Source organism: Stegodyphus dumicola, chromosome 4 (genome assembly GCF_044657685.1).
Source record: "Stegodyphus dumicola isolate Sdum_Otavi_A_Nest chromosome 4, ASM4465768v1".
NCBI classification, from domain to species: Eukaryota; Metazoa; Arthropoda; class Arachnida; order Araneae; family Eresidae; genus Stegodyphus; species Stegodyphus dumicola.
The window spans coordinates 32,594,934-32,613,020 of record NC_140771.1 but is presented as its reverse complement, the minus strand read 5'-3'; the positions used below and the strand labels follow the sequence as shown (position 1 = coordinate 32,613,020).

Genomic DNA, 18,087 nt, shown 5'->3' with positions numbered 1-18,087 from the left:
AACGGCAGTCACAGGAATGGTGGCATACTGGTTCCCCAAAATCCAAAAAAGCAAAGCTACCTTTCTTCAAGAAAAATCATGTTTTAGGAACTGTCAAGGGATTTTGTTATTGAACTGGATAGAACGAGGGAATAATTCTATCTTCCTCCATATAGTCTGGAACTAGCCCTCCCCCCACTGGCCAGCACTTTTCATGTGATGATGAGATCAAGATAAATGTCTGAAATTGGTTCAGGTCATAGGTGGCTGAGTTCTATGAGGTAGGTAAATAGTAAGTAGTGGCAAAATATGACACATGCCTTAATATGCAATGTGAATATATCGAAAAGCGGTTTAAGGTGTGTAGATTTTTCTGTAATAAAACAGATATGAAAACAAATTGCTAATTGTTTTTAATACCCAAATGGTACTTACTTTCTGGATGAGCTTTGTATAAATTTTGAAATATGAAATGAGGTCTTTGAAATGTATGAAAGGAAATTTTTTGGTAATAAATGGCCGCACTGCAAAGCAAATTAAAATAGTTATAAATAAAATGGTTGGAATTTAAAACTTTATTGAGAGAGGGGGGATAAAAAGAAATTAAATGTGCTCATGCCAACTACAAATAATTTGATTAAAATAAAATCCCACTCACATTATATCATATGCATCTGGTAGAGTGCCAATGAAGTAACCACCTGGTTTCAAACATTCACTCACATTCTGCAGCATTTTTCTAGCTTGAGTGAGACTTTCAAAGCAATAATGAAATGCAAACTGACAACTTACAATGTCAAATTGAATGTCTGGATTTTTATATAAATCTTTTAAACGAACCTGAAAAAGTCAAAATCACATTAGTTAAAAAAAAAAAAAAAAAGTGCACATAACAGATAATTTAATTGGAACCTAAACAATTAAAAGCATTCAAACTTAACTATCAAGGATATCCACTTCATACATTAGAAAACTTAAAATTTCATCCCTTACATAGTAGTAAGAAATGTATGTACTTTTTGGTCAAATATATACATATATATCACTATTTTTGGAGGGAAAAAAGTTTAAGCATTAAGTTTGGAGAAAATGCTTTATGAAAATTTTCATGAATTGAAATAGCTCACTGAAAAATTTAAATTAAAGGTTGCTTTATCAAACAATTTTACGAAGACACATAAAATTGACCTCAGTGAATGTTGATTATTATAGACTATGAGAGAGAGGGAAAAAACTGAAAAATTTCAGCATTCTGAAATTGAACTAACTGCCTTTTAGGAGTCAAATATAATGGTAAATTCAGTGACAATCTTCTGAATAAAAACCAAATGATTCTATACAAGTACACAATACACAACATTAGAAAAAATCTATATTAATTTAAAACAGATGCTGCAGGTTTTGATAAAATCAGTTGGACATATCACAGCTTAGATGTATTTTTAACTTATATCAAATACTATATAAATTATTAAATAAACCAAACCAAAGTAAAAAGTACGCATAAAGAAGGCTGGTTGTCACTGGTGATCCACAGACTGATAGTTACTAATGTAGGACAACATATGAATTTTGATAGATTATTAAAATAAACTGAAAGGATACCTGTGACTCTCAAAGCCGCTGATCATTAGTGACCTGATTAGTTGATCAATGGCATGAAGCAATGCAGCAAATTTAAAGAGATTAATAAAATAAAATTAATCAACAGCTCACTGTTTCAAAAAAAGTAGGTAATTATCATGTATTATAACATGATAATTAAAAATCATGATAATTAAATACACTTGATAATTTATTGCATTATAGCAATAAATTATCAAGTGTATTTATTGCTTTTTAATCATTCATTTGGTACAGCAATCACTTGCTGGTTAAATTTAAAAAATAAATGTGTTAACCTTTGCCTAAATGTTCTAAAAATTGGCTATTTGCATGCCTATTTATATGGAAAAAAAAAGGCCTTATGTTTTGCATAACAGCAGCACATAAAAAGCTGCATGGATGAAATATGCATAACTTAATATATCAACCAAAAATTTTTAAGACTCTACTAAAGACATTTGATAATGTAAAAAATTTAAAACAAAGGGCATCCTATACGATAATGGTCACCAATATAGAGCAAATTAGTAAATTTAAATAGATTATTAAAATAAAATTAAAAAGGACATCTGTGTCTACTAATCACTGGTTACTTCCACTGGCCTGTGATTATTGTCATTCAGGAACAGTCAACCTGTCCATACATTTTAAGACATTAGTGGTAAGTATTATTTTAATCTAAAATATTATCCTCTTACAATGAAAGCTGATAAATTAACTAGCAATAAATTAAATAATTAAATGTCAGCTACAGGCAGAAGAATTAAATATTCTTTATTAAGAAATTCTAGTCACTTTATATTTTGAAATTGTAATGCTAATCAATATTAAATAATAAAGCAATTTGAAACAAACCCTGGTGCAATCTGTCGTTATAAATTCAGCATCAAAGCAATGACCCTTTTCTCGCTGCCTTTTGTGTCTTTCTTTCATTTCAACATATCGTTGTCGACACTGTTCAACAGAGGTCTCTGCAATATCTGAAAGATGAAAAAGAGATTACTTTATTAATTTAATAATCACATTTTGCTTATAGTGTGTCTCAGTACAATTATATGTGCTTTATCAAATGGTGTCTTACGCAGGTTTTTAAATATTTTTACTTCTAAAACCTTACAGAAACCCTTTAAAAAAAAAAAAAAAAAAAAAAAAAAAAAAAAGATTATTAGTTTTGTGCTTATTTTTTGACTGCACATATAGCAACTATAGTTGGCAATCTACCATATCCTATATATATATATATTAAAGTAATTATTGGATTCTCTCCTAGGAAAGAAAATTTAAAATATTAATAAAAATAGCGAATGTTAATAAATTAGTTTAGTAAAAAATATACAGGGTGGTGATAAAAAATTTCCCTGATATATGAACCTCTAACTATCCACTCAACCAATCAAAATGAAATTTCAAATATTGTTATTTGAAGGTGTGCTTGAGACTGTGATGATTTAAAGCAATACAGCTCTCATGGTTATGGTAACAGTGAAAAAATTTTGAAATTTTTTAATGGCAACACCCATTTTTTCTTTAATAGATTGATCAGTGCAATGAAAATTCATAAATGGCATTCAGACAATATATGCATGACAAAAAAATGGCGGCATAAAACAGAAGCGCAAGTGCTCGTAAATGATTGTCTCAACACTCCTGATACTGATATTCACCTCAGCAGCATTTCCCGCACTGTTACTTGCCAGTTCTCAAGAATCATTTGCTCAACTGGTGTGACTGCAGTCGGGCGAACGTGTCCATGCGCTGAAACTAATGGACTAAAATTCTGAAAAACTAATGGACAGTTTTTAATGAAATTTGGTATGAACACACATTTATAACAGAGAAAGAGATGTACCATTTAAAAGTCATTTTATGTATGCATGATTTTTAGTAAAGCTCTAAGTGCAGGGATGTCCAAAATTCAAGATGTGATATCAAATTGAAAATGAGTCTAATATGGGGTACAGTCCCCTCTCACAGCCAGATAGGTCACACTGGACAGAGGCAGTCGAGGAGTCCCTGTGACAGTTGATCCCATTCCTGCAGGAAACCAGTTTTCAACTCCAGAATGGTTCTCGGAGGGCGACGGCAAGATGAAATTGGCCTCCCAAGAGTATCTCAGACAAGGTCAAGAGATCTGGCTGACCAATCCAAGCAGGAAATATCCTCACATTACAGGTAATCACTGACAAGTTGAGCCCTAAGCAGACAAACATTGTCATCCATTAACAAGGACCCAGGACCAACTGTGTCTTTGAAAAGTCAAACACAGCACTCCAAGATCTCTTTTCTGTATCTCACAGCAGTCACGGAGCCTTTGTCAAACACATGCAGGAGCGTGTGCCCATTTGATATAATGCCTGCCAAAACCATTACACCTCCACCACGGTAATGATTCTTTTCTCTTAGAAGGGAGGGATGGTACTGTGTTCCAAGCTCCCACCAGATACAGGTGCACCAAGAATCAGTGTCCAGCCTGAATCTTGACTCATTTGCTAAAAAGTACGATGCTCCACTGAAGTCTGAGCCAAGGTGCATTTTGTCTGCACCATGCTAAATATGGTCTCTTGTGTGCTGCAGCAATACAGCCCCATCTCATGAATACAGCAAGTGTAGACCACAAAAGTAAGGTTCCAACGGCAGCATACAGTTCACACAAGAGCTGTGAAGATATAAATGGTACTGAGCTACTGCATTGAAAGTGCCAAATAATGATTCTCATTCATCACTCTGGATCTTGAACAACCTTATCCAGGTCTTCTCAATATGGATCCAGCGTCCTGGATCTGTTTCCTCAAATTACAGACAGCATTGAACTTGTTGAGGATGTTACACAGAGCTCTTTAGCCACTTGTGCTTGGCTTGCCACCAATCTACCAACAATTCTCTATCTCATTCCATCATCCATATGTTTGTGGCCACTCATTTTACTTGATACCTCAAAAAATTTACCCAACTCTTGTGAGAAACACAGCAAATTTCAAGAAGAAGTATGTGTACACAAATCACCAAACTCCTCATGCATTTATATCCCCCTCCACAATCACAACTCTGCAGATATATGCTTATATATTCAACGCTGAATATTTGCATAATTCATCGGTGGCATAAATAGTAACTCTGGTTCAATATACTTTTCATAAAAATAGACATAATTCACACATTCTATTAATTTTGCATACCAGTGTATATACATAAAAGAAAGTGATTCAAAATACAAAACAAGTGAAAACATATAACAATTATTTAATGAGCACATATTGCAGTATAAAAGAAGTGTAATGTATTAAAGTAAAATGCAAAATATTGAAAATTTTCAAATTCTTCAACACATTTAAAAAAATATTAATAAGAAATATAAAAGTTTTATCATTCTATATTTTACTATATGATATATACACACACTATACCATTCAAACAAAGGACAAACTTTCAGATTACTTTTTCAGGAACGCATGGTTGTTCACTAAAAGTGAAAAGTGTACAAAGTCATCTGATTGAAAGGTAAACCATTAAAACTTTCTCTTTCTTTCATTTAAGTTTATCTTCTTTTAAGTTTATCAAATTTAATTTTCTTTTTTCATTTTCCATTTCTTTTAAGTTTATCAAGTTGAAAACATTTGGATCTACCTAAGAGTCCACAAAAATACCTATTTTTGCAAGCATCAGCCCATCCCACTAGCTGTTTTCAATTCTTCTCCCAAAGACGATATTTTAATCTTTTTTTTTTTAATGTTCTCTCTCTTTTGAAGGAAAAGGGAGAGAAGGGAGAGTACGGATGGCTTCTTTTTTATCTCAATTTCAGTCCTGAGACTGCTGTACATCCTGGACTACATCCAAACAATGGAACACATGTGGATATCAGTAAAATAAACAAATAAGTAGTAACATGGTTCAGCTCATCATCACTTGAATTGCTTTTTTATCAGATTTCATGTGAAGACAAAGATAAGCTACACAGAATAACAATCTATCTGATGCTATTTTGAAAGCAGTTGCCAAACAATACACATCAGAAACCAAAAAATTAGATTTCATTCCGAAAGGGCACAAACTGATCGCTCGTGGTGTATTTGCAAGCACCAGATAATCCACATGTATCTAAATATTCTGTCCATTCCAAAAAATCTGAAGTAAAAGCACACATACAGTATATTCAACAAAATATTTTTGTTCATTACATAAGAAAGACTTTTGTCAGTCTTTATTAAAATAACAAAATTTTTCTATAAAATTCACATCAGTCTATATTTGAATTTTGCTTGGTTTTAAATTAACAACTATAGTTTCTTTATGACTGAAAGCATACAAGTTTTACAACACTGAAAGAAAATTATAATTTTAAAAAAAATATACGTATAAATTATTCTTTACCTGCACATACTAAATAGTCAATTCCACCTTTCTTCCACTTAAGAAGATCTCCTCCTTTACCAGATCCAATATCTAGAGCATATTTTTTCTTTGATTCATTTCCTTCTTTTTTCAGCTTCTCAGCAAATTCCTCTGAAAATTAAATAATATTGAAAACAGTTGGGGGGGGGAAAGACTATACTGTTTGAAAATAACCAATATTTTAGAAATAAGGAATTAACGCAAACAATATAACTGTTATACTTTAAGTTAGGGGTCTTCAACCTGTGGCTCGATGAAGGCATTTTAGTGGCCCCACATTTGAATTTGAAGAATTTTTGATTTCAAGAAAATTTGCTTTATCAGCTTTTTGTCATAAAATAAATAAATAAATAAATAAATAAAAAAAATAAAAAAAAAAAAAACTTTTCTTTTTCTCTTATTCTTGATATTTAAAACATTTTATTTTATTAATATGCCTGATATTATTTGAAATAAAATTTTCCGAAAATGAAGAATTTTTTAAAAATTTCACTTTATCTTATGTAATTAAAAAAAAATTTTTTTTTTACTATAAATAAAATCTCTATTCCATAAAAAGGGAAGATTCTTATCTCTAACAAGGTTTGCAACAGATGTCAATCTTTCGTCAATACTTTGCCAAAGATGACTTGGAGTGTGTCACTACTACAGAGGGGATGGAGAATAAATTAATATAATTCTATTTCTCCTAATGTTGCAATCAGTTGTCAAAGGGAATGGGTGGGTGGCGTTCATACCCGAGAACATATAAGGAAAACTGGTATTTGATCTAAGGAGCGGGCGCCGGGACCTGACCTGAAGGATGAATATCCGGAACCGGCTGGAACCAACCGTGTGCGGAAGGCAGGAGACCTGGCGTTCGACTGAAGGGCAGGGGTTGAGAGAATGTAGACAGGGAAACCTGCTCTTGTACTCCTCAGTTCAGCATTGGCCTCCTCGTGGCGCCTGCTGATAACTGTGTTGGCTGGCACAGGCTAACGATGCTGGAACCCATCCCTTGGGATCGACTGGTAGGAATTTCCGGAACCGAACATTCTTGGGAGGAGACCCGGGGTTCTTCCAGACCACTGGCTGGACTTGTACCCTGACAGCTTCGGTTCCTTGGATATATAATCAGTCTTCCCAGTGACTAGAACAATCATTCATATTGTGGTCGGTGCAGGCTTGCCAGGGACCATACTGATACTATCGTGTCTGTGACCTTGAATATGGGGACGTTGGATGTAGATGTTAAGGGCTGTCCAGGGAGGAGTTGGGCTCCAGGTCAAGGCTCGCCGATGGATGATGGCAACATGTAAAGTCCATGTAAGTTGATCGGGGGGTATGGCGCCACTCCGGACAGCCACCAAGGGCTGGATTATTATAACATGTATGGCAAAACTGCTGGGTAACGGTGATCTACTCTTGGCATAATGTCAAAGGAAACGGTGATCGTAAACATCTTTTTGATTTGGTGATGGGCAAATTTTCTAAAGTTCATTTTAAACTAGGTTACTCACACTCAATCCATATTCTAAAATTTAGAAGCGTTTATAGTCTTTGAATGAGTACACAATGGCAAGCCGTGATAACAAAAAAAAAAAAAAAAAAAAAAAAAAAAAAAACAAGGAAAAGTGCGATTTTTTCAAGAAAAGTGATCAGATCTTTATTTTTTTGTTGTACATAAGGGTAAGGCAGTTCGCCTTATTTACTACTACAGTGTAGCTGTGATGAAGGAATATAACTTTAATAGGCAATATGATACTAAGCATAGTGAGAAATATTCTGCATTGGAAGGTCATTTTTGAAGTGATAAGGTGAGTGAATTAAAATCAAAACTAAATTTTCAGCAGTCTTTCTTTACCACAGTGAATAATGAGCTTGCATTAGTTACATGATAGCAGAAAAAAATTGCTAAGTATTGGAATATTTGTAAAAGAATGCCTTCAGAGTGCAGTTGATGTGCTTTGTCCATCACAGGCTCAAGCCAAATCGAATATTAGCTTGTCTGGCGTGACAGTAGCGAGACGCACAGAGGATCTCACAACAAATATATTCAGTAAATTAAAATCCAAATGCAAAAAAAAAATGAGTTTCATTCTGTAGCGATGGATAAATCAACAAATGAAACAGATACTGCACAAGTAGACATTTTTATTTGTGGCGTTGAGAGTCTTCACAATTATAGAGGAATTAACCAGTGTTGTTGCACTTAAAGGAACAGATTTTTATTCGAGTCTGACATAAACTTTGGATAAATGTGAGTTAGACTTCAGTAATATATCTGCTAAAAGCGCGGATGGTGCTTAATCTATGACTGGAGAGAAAATAGGAGTAACAAAATTACTCAAATCTGATGTGAAGGCAAGTGGAAATAACACTATGATGACTTTCCACAGCATCAATCCACCAAGAAAATGCGTGCAAGAAGTCCTTCTCAAATTTTCAACATGTGATGAATGTTGTAAAAGTGGTTAATTTCATTCGGTCTGAAGGACTTAATCATAGGCAATTTCAACAGTTCTTGAGTAATTTGGGAGCTGAATATGGTAATGTTGTGTATTACGTAGAAGTACATTGGTTGAGCCGAGAAAAGATGCTTCAGCAACTGTTTTCTTCAAAGAGCAAAGTTAAAAAATTCATGGAATCTAAATGGAAATCTATTCATGAAGTTTAGAGATGAGAAATGGTTGAAAGACTTTGCATTTCTTGTCGATATTACAGGCCATCTCAATGAGTTGAACTACCGCTTACTGGGAAATGATGTACTTTTCATAATCTTTATTACTTTGTGAAAGCTTCTGAGATAAAATTAATCCAGTGGGAAAGTCAGTTGTTAAATAAAAATTCTACTCACTTTCCAAAATTGATGGAGTGTCTGAAGAACTGTCAAACATGGAATTCAATTTACTATGTATAATGCATTTGAAATTTTGAAGAGGAATTCAAAAGCCGATTTTCGTGAAAATGAAATTCTTATGAGAATGTTCTCCTCACCATTTTCAGTAGATGTTGGAAGTGTTTCACCTGAACTTCAATTAAAATTTATAGATTTACAGTGTGACTCTACAGTAAAATGCAAGTTTCTTGAAAATCCTACATTAATTGATATTTATTCGAAGTATGTGACTGAAGACAAGGATCCAGGTGTTAAGTCATTAAGACTATTTAACTGTAAGATTACGTCATTTTTTCTCTTCTCGGCACCTTGCATGGCGCAGATGTTCATTACAGCAACCCTGTAAACGCTTACTCAGTTTTTTTATTGCTGTTGTTGTTAGTAGTAAGTCATCGCTCGAAAGATGGCACGCATTTGATTAAAGTTGTCGAATAAAATATTTAGTACAGTCCACATCTAGTTAATTTGAAATTGTTGTATAACAACGCACGCATCGCATGAACACTTAATGGCCCGCCGAGCCACAGGTAAAAGGTAATATCGTTGCTAAAATTAACTTTTTAGAACATTTAGAATAGTTTTGTTTGGTTGTATTACGCATAACTTCATATAGAGTGTTTGGAATGCTTTCGTTTTCGTGTGGATTACGCAATTAAGATTGAATACTGTGTCATCGTTCATTTCCGGTGTTGCTGTCGAGAAATCTGCAATCACGGTAAGTGATAAATTATTTATTTGTTCATGATGAGTGAATTGAAAGCGATTAAAGCTAACAAAAAAAGTTTAAAATGCAGTATCAGAAAGTTTGAAAATAAGGTAAATTCTACAGTGGATGAAGCAGATATTTCCTTATTGGAGTTATACGAATCAAAAATATTAGAATTTAAAAAGGAATTAAGTAAAATTTTCGATTATTTATTTGCACATTGTGAAGAAAAGGACACTGACGAATTCATTAAGGAAAAGGAAAATGTAGTAGATAATCTCGATGAAATTCATTTGAAAATTAAAAGAAAAATTTCTGAGATCCGTTCTCAAAGGAATAGCTGCTCAAATGAAAACGGTTCGAGTAAAGACATAATTGTTTCGGATATAAAATTGCCTAAATTGTCTCTTCCAATATTTAGTGGGAAAATCGAAGAATGGATTGAATTTGAGGATTTATTTTCCGCAGCTGTGCATAAAAATAGCAAATTAACTAATGCGCAAAAATTGCAATATTTAAAGAGTTCGTGTAAGGCAGACGCTTTAAATATTATTCAGTCCATTCCAATTTCAGATTCGAATTATGACATAGCATGGAATCTGTTGGTTGAGCGCTATTGCAACAAAAAAGATTTGATCAATTCTATCATAAAGAAATTAATTTCTATACCTCAAACGAGTGATTCTACTTCGTCGCTTTTAAAATTTATCGATAAGGTGCATGAATGTTTACGATCCTTGGAAGCATTGGAGCAAAAGGTGGAAGAATTTTCAGACACGTTAATTGTTTATTTATTAGTTGAAAAGTTGGATAGAAATACTCGGTGTTGGTGGGAAAGGTCACTTAAAAAAGACGAGATAGGAACGGTTAAACAACTGACATGTTTATTGAAGGAACACGCTCGCACCCTATCACATTACAAACCTCCGCATGGGGAATCGAAACGTTCATTTAATACCAAAGCTCTTACATCACTTTCGGAAAATTCAAAAAGTTGTCCTTATTGTAAAGCTGATCATTTATTGTTGAAATGTGCGCAATTCTTAAATCTAACAGTCAAGAAACGATTTGAATTTGTAAAGACAAAAAAACTATGTTTCAATTGTTTATCTTCGATCCACACAATCAAGGACTGTAAAAGTTCTAATACATGCAGAAAATGTCAGAAATTTCACAATTCGCTCTTACATTTTGATCGAAATGAAGAAAATTTCGATAAAGCAAATGGCACATCGAATCAAATCACAAACAAGACTAATAAATTAAGCAGTAATCTTTCTCCAAATGCTGATACATTTACTAAAATGGCAAGCAGCCAAAAGGTTAGTGACACTAATGAAACCAACCAAGCAAAGTCCATTAACGGTACTGCGCTGAATATTTCCAGTTCTTTTAATAAACAAGTTCTACTTTCAACTGCAATTATTTTCGTTAAGGGTAATGATGGAAAATTTATCTCGCTGAGAGCCTTGCTGGATTCCGGTTCTCAAAATAATTTCATTACTAAAGAAGGTGCTGAGTTATTGAATTTGAAGAAAAGAAAAATAAACGCTTCTATTTCAGGTATCAATGGTACAGTTATGGGTGTTAAGGAAAAAGCTATAGCAACCATCGCTAACGCTACTAGAGATTTTATTCGTACCTTACAATTTTTTGTTGTTCCAAAAATAACTCGCGTAACGCCTGCTAGATATATAAACATTCCTGATTTCCTGATGTTAAGCAGTTGCAACTCATTGGTTTAGCTGATCCAGAGTTTTATAAACCTGGTCAAATACATGTTTTATTATCTAACGAAATATTTTTTGATTTACTGGGAACAAATAGAATAAATATGCAAGACCTGATTCTCCATCAGTCAGTTTTTGGATACATCGTTAGCGGGTCAGTACGCATGCCGCAGCAAGGCAAGTGTTGATAATTTTTGCGGGTTTGTGGAAAATGGGGATAATTTATCTGACAACATGAGAAGGTTTTGGGAGATTGAAGGTATTAATGAAGCAAAAAAAGTGAAAAGTCAGGAAGAGGAATTTTGTGAACAGCACTTTCTTCGTACACACACGAGGCAAGATGATGGCAGATATGTAGTGGAAATGCCAATTAAGGAGGAAAGACTTAGCCTTTTAGGGGAATCGAGAGAAAACGCTAGCAAAAGACTGAATTATCTACTTAAACGCTTCACTCGCAATCCCGCAATGAAACACTTATACGAAGATTTCATTAAGGAATATAATGAATTAGGCCATTCCGAAGAAATTGATGAAGGGGATAGCTCTAGTTTCTTATATTATCTTCCTCACCATGGGGTTTTCAGGCCCGAGAAACCTAGCACTAAACTTAGGATAGTGTTCGATGCCACTGCTCCTACGACTACTGGAATTTCGTTAAACGATATTCTGCTGAATGGAGGGTTAGTTCAAGACGAACTATTTGATATTATTTGCAGATTTCGAACGCATAAAATTGCCTTCACAGCAGACATTGTAAAAATGTATCGTCAGATTTTGATTAAAGAACATCAAAGAGATTTATTACGCATCTTATGGAAGAGTAGTGAAGAAGAACCAGTTAAGGTCTATAGACTGAAGACTATAACTTACGGTACATCCAACGCACCATATCTAGCAACACGCACACTTAATCAATTAGCAGAAGACGAGAAAAATCATTTTTCGTTAGCAGCGCCAATAGTACAAAGGGATTTTTATGTCGATGACGTACTCACAGGAGCTCATACTCTAATAGAGGCTAAAGAATTACAGTCGCAATTGATTAACCTATTATCACGTGGAGGAATGCGTCTGCACAGATGGTGTGCTAATCATCCTGATCTTTTGCAGTTTCCGGATGGACAAGAGGAATATTCTTTCAGTAATTTCGATGATGATCAGAGCATCAAAACTTTAGGATTATTATGGAATCCAAAGATAGATTGTTTTTCATACAAATCAACGATCAAGAAACCAACTACTTACACAAAGAGAACAGTGTTGTCTGATATTGCTCGCATTTATGATCCATTAGGACTGCTTGGTCGAGGGATAACAAAAGCAAAAATCTTCATCCAAAGACTTCGGTTATTGAAGCTTGATTGGAACGATCCGCTACCCGAAAGGATAATTAAGGATTGGCAACTTTTTATTGATTCAATGCAATCTATCAACAATTTGAAAGTCAGTAGATATGTTTTACAGGATAGTTTTTCTGATATACAAATTCATGGATTTTCAGATGCATCAGAACACGCATACGGAGTAGCCATCTATTTACGCTGTAGAAGTGAGAATAATTTATCTTCACATTTGCTTTGCAGCAAGTCCAGAGTAGCTCCACTAAAACCGCTGACAGTACCTCGACTGGAACTCTGTGCAGATGTACTGCTAGCACAGCTTGTTGCAAAGGTGGTGCCTTTATTGAAATTGGACATCAGTAAAATATGTCTGTGGTGTGACTCAACCATAGTGTTAGCATGGCTTCAGAATCCCCCGCATGTACTAAAAACTTTTGTTGCTAATCAAGTGTTGCAGATCCAAGAGCTAACACATACATGCCAGTGGAATTATGTGCGTTCAGAGGAGAACCCAGCAGACCTTATTTCCCGAGGACTGAATTTTGACAAACTGCATGATGCTGATCTGTGGTGGAAAGGTCCTCCATTCTTGAGTGAGGGTGTCATACCTAACAAGAACATTGACTTTGAACAATTAGAAAAAACAGAGACATTTTCTAATGAACTGAGAAAAAGAACTGACATTGCTTGTTTATGCACTTTGCCTTCAAAACTTATTGATAATGTCCTAGATATCACTAACAATTACTTAAAATTATTACGTATTGTTAGTTATATTTTCAGGTTCATTTGGAACTCTAGGTGTGCAAAACAGAAAGGAGCACAGAGAAGAACAGGAGGAGTAAGTTCAAAGGAGTTAAATGAGGCAGAATTCTTTTTAGTAAGAGAGGTTCAAAAATATAGTTTTTATTCAGATTACAACTCCCTCGCACAAGGTAAACCCGTTAATAATAAAAGTAATTTACTTTCTTTGAACCCTTTTTTGGATGCAAATAATGTAATGAGAGTAGGAGGCCGATTACAAGGGGCCAATGTAATGTTTTCACAAAAACATCAAATAATTTTGCCTGTTAAATGCAAACTAACTAAGCTGATTGCTGAGCATTATCATCAGAAATATTTACACGTAGGTTCGCAAGCATTATTGTGTTTTATGAGACAGAAATTTTGGCCATTACAAGGTAGGAATTTAACTAGAAAGATTACCCATGAATGTATAATTTGTAGTAAAAGTGAACCAGTCACTATCGAACAAATTATGGGGTCATTACCTGCAGAGCGCGTAAATCCAAGCTCACCCTTTAATCATGTCGGCACCGATTTTTGCGGTCCATTTTTATAGGTACAAGGGACAGAGGAAAGGAACTCTTCATAAGGTATATTTAGCTCTTTTCATTTGCCTTATAACAAAGGCAGTGCATCTCGAACTAGTGAGTGATCTCACCACTGACGCATTTATTGCCACCTTAAAGAGATTTATTGCTAGGCGCGGATAATGTTCAATCATTTTCTCAGACAATGCAAAAAACTTCGTTGGCGCAAATGCCGAATTGCAAAGAATTAACAATTTAATTAGAAATCCTGACAAAAAATTAGCAGATTATTTAGGTGAAGAAGGAATAGTATGGAAGTTTATTCCCCCACGGACACCTAATTTTGGTGGACTATGGGAATCTGGAATAAAATCCGTGAAATATCACTTAAAGCGGATTGTAGGTAATGCAAGGTTGACTTTCGAGGAGTTATTAACTGTAGTAACTCAGATAGAGTCTGTTTTAAATTCTCGCCCTATTACTCCCTTATCTTCCGATGTAAATGATTTAGAGGCATTAACACCAGGTCATTTTCTCATTGGAAGACCCTTGAATGCTATAGTAGAACCCGAATTAATTGATATACCTGAAAACAGACTCTCAAGATGGAAACGAACTACCAGATTTGTCCAGTTGATATGGAATCGTTGGCATAGGGACTATTTAAACACACTACAGCAGCGTTCAAAATGGAAGGTAGAACAAACGAATATTAAAATAGGTATGCTAGTACTAGTTAAGGAGGATGAGCTTCCTGTCTGTAGATGGGTGTTAGGGCGCATTACAAGAATTTTTCCTGGAGTTGACGGTAAAGTTAGAGTAGTAGAAATACAGACAGCAAAGGGCATCATTAAGCGTGGAATTACAAAAATTGCAATTTTACCCCAAGAAGAAGTTTCCTAAGTTAGTTAAGTGTTAGCTTATTATTATAAAACTTGTATTGTACATTGTATTGTGTATAAAATTTTTATTGAAAATTGAATATTATTATATCGAATTAAGAGATGTTATTCGTATTGCATTATTGTATAAGGGAGTAATTGTACAATTTTGTAGGTTATTATGAGTATTATCGCACAAAATTATTGAAGTAACCCTTCAATGCCGGGGGGTATGTTAAGTCATTAAGACTATTTAACTGTAAGATTACGTCATTTTTTCTCTTCTTGGCGCCTTGCATGGTGCAGATGTTCATTACAGCAACCCTGTAAACGCTTACTCAGTTTTTTTTATTGCTGTTGTTGTTAGTAGTAAGTCATCGCTTGAAAGATGGCACGCATTTGATTAAAGTTGTTGAATAAAATATTTAGTACAGTCCACTTCTAGTTAATTTGAAATTGTTGTATAACAACGCACGCATCGCATGAACACCAGGAATTCCTAAACATGCACTCTCATTCGTCTAGTTTTGGGAGTGCCTACATATGTGAACAGCTTTTTAATAAAATAAAAATTCTACAATCAAAAACAAGATCACGGCTGACAGACAGAAATTTTGAGGAAACTTTACGAATTGCAACAACACAGATTAAACAAGATATTGAAGCTTTAATCAAGCAAAACCAATGTCAAATTTCACATTAAAACTAAACTACCATCTCCTGCCAGTAATGTAAGTTTTTTCTATTTTTTTAATTGTAAATTCATTTTGTAACATCGTCCTGTACAGTCATATTTGTCCTTTTTTTTTCCCCATAGTTAAAAAAAATTGCAAAACATTTTAATTCAATTTCCAATTGACTTTTTGTAACCAAAGTATACAGTCAAAAGTCGTTAATCTGGACTCGTCGGGACTTCGGCAATTCCAGATTATCGATTTTTCCGGATTATAGATCATCAGTTTAAATCTCGTAAGATGGCATGCAGAAATTCTAAAATTAAAAATATGAAACTGTAATTTATGAAATAAAGAACAATTATGATCTAAAGGGTATCAAAATTTACAAAAAAAAAAAAAAAAGGCTTAATATTTGTTTACTTTATTAAACATTTCTTTCAATGTAAGTTGTTTAAGTTGCTTCGTTTTATGTGATAATACTTTCTCTTTAATTCTATAAACAGACATAATTTCTTGTTCAGTTACAAACAGAACAGTTTCTGCTGTTCAAGTCCCGTAATTGCTGTGCCGAGAATACCGACTAACTTGTCAATTGAAATTTTTTCGTTTTCACTAACCTCTCTGTCACCTTCTTCATGTCTTTATCCATTTTTTGCAGCAATTCCACTTTTTGTCTGATGGACATCGAAACATACTTTCGTTTTGTAGATCCTTTGGGAGCTCCAGCATCGGAAATTCTATTTGACATAATCGAAAGTTCTAGTTTACTTTTATAAAATTGCTCTTACAGTCTGCAAAAAATAATAAGCCGGATCCAATTCGAAGATTAAGCAACAACGCAATCACCAACATTAACTGGAATAGATAATTAGATAATTTTAGCTTATACCATCCGTTATACATAAAACGTGCACGCAAAAACGTATTCTGCGCTTGTGCACATGTATATGCACAGTCGTGAAGGTCTTACATGCATGCGTAAACGCTTATGCGCATGTGTCAACGCGGCGCATGCGCAGAAAGTTTTTACCTTTGAGGTCCGGATTATAGATCATTCCGGAATATGGGTGTCCGAATTAACGATATATCATATCTAAATTATTCATTTTCTTATGCTGATAAATGGTACAGTTTTGTAATATAGAAGATGAATGATAGATGCATCATCAGTTGACACTCATAACCCATTTGATTAGTAAATTAGGAAGCAAATTTTGATTTTTTGTACATTGAAAATTTCTGATTTCAAGAGTTAAAACAGGAGCTTAAAATGAAAGAAAATATTTTAACTTAGAAACTTGCTAAGAAATTGGGTAACCATTATTTACCCAATTTCTTAGCAAGAAATGCACTTACTTATAAGCATACTTTTGATCCAATTATTAAAATTTCGCATATGAAATATGCGACTCTGTTTCCTCTCTTCAAGACCTTTCTCTTGAATCTGATTATAATGCTGAGCTACTATTGGTGCTAAACTGTCAGTCATCTCTGAAACAAAACCAAATAACAGAGATATTTTAGAAAACCTAACAAAGACATGCCAGAATAATAGTAAAAACAACTTAATTGCATTCTCTTTAATTCAGTAAAATAAAACTCTAATGATAACGATCTGTAATGTACTTTGTAGTACTGATATTTATAATACAGCATTAGGACATAAAAAATAGAATTAACTGAACAATTACATTATAAACTTGATATATTACACATAAATTTTCTGAATTTTTACCTTATATTATTGTTTGAATTAATTTCTCTGAAAGGTTGGGGGGAGAAAGAAAGAGTTCCTTAAAGTTTAATCTTTTAATTTTTGTGAACTTTTACATGCATTTGTCACAAATGAAGTGATGATACTTTATAATACTAATTTAAAAAAAATAGAGCAACTTCAAGGTGATGAGGATAAAGTAAGCAAGATGAGTAATACAAGACCATGTTGCTTGCTTTATCCTCTTCATCAATTTCAAACAAAATGTATTAAATTTGTTTTATAAATATATTTCGTAAATATGTACAATTTCAAATAAAATGCCAAAACAACTGAAGTGGTATCTCTTCTTCAAGAATATTATTCTTAGCAATCAGCAAGTTATTTTGTCTGCAAGTTTTGATTTAGGCATTTATCTACAATGTCACATTATTACAACAAGCATCTTATTCCAAATTATATTATATCCTTCTTCAAGAATATTATTCTTAGCAATCAGCAAGTTATTTTCTTCAAATTCAATGAGATTTTCTTTTTAACAGAAAGTTTAAATTTGCTATAAATTTTTTGTGTCTCAGACCACTCTTAAAAATATACAAATCATGACCAAAAATGCAACCCTAAAACTCACACAGCCTCTTAAATAAAAACAATGATTTTCATAATTTTAATGAAATCATGCCATTGTAAAATTTTCCAATTATGAACTTTTATTTCCAAATCAACTTCTATAAATATATAACATAATCAATAGCCATATTAATATTTTACTGAAATAATGTAATAGTAAAGAATTTCCTGAACTCTGGATTCAATAAAAGCTAAGCATTTTCTTCTCATTATCCTTACCCCTAGTAGCTGCCATGTTTTTGGAG

General features: G+C 33.6%; 1 protein-coding gene across 3 annotated transcripts in view; it reads right to left on the bottom strand.

The window, feature by feature from the left end:
- Rnmt (RNA guanine-7 methyltransferase) overlaps nucleotides 1-18,087 on the bottom strand; it is a 32,908-nt gene that overhangs the window by 13,535 nt on the left and 1,286 nt on the right. For all 3 annotated transcript variants that reach the window (XR_015040600.1, XM_085814691.1, XM_085814690.1), the window contains exons 2-5: nucleotides 16,855-16,989; nucleotides 5,953-6,084; nucleotides 2,440-2,564; nucleotides 638-819 (exon numbers count right to left, since the gene is read on the bottom strand). Coding sequence is in view for 2 of the 3 variants with exons in the window: in XM_085814691.1 (XP_085670817.1) it covers nucleotides 638-819; nucleotides 2,440-2,564; nucleotides 5,953-6,084; nucleotides 16,855-16,989 (574 nt within the window). In the remaining variant the exon portion in view is untranslated. The remainder of the gene's footprint in view (nucleotides 1-637; nucleotides 820-2,439; nucleotides 2,565-5,952; nucleotides 6,085-16,854; nucleotides 16,990-18,087) is intronic.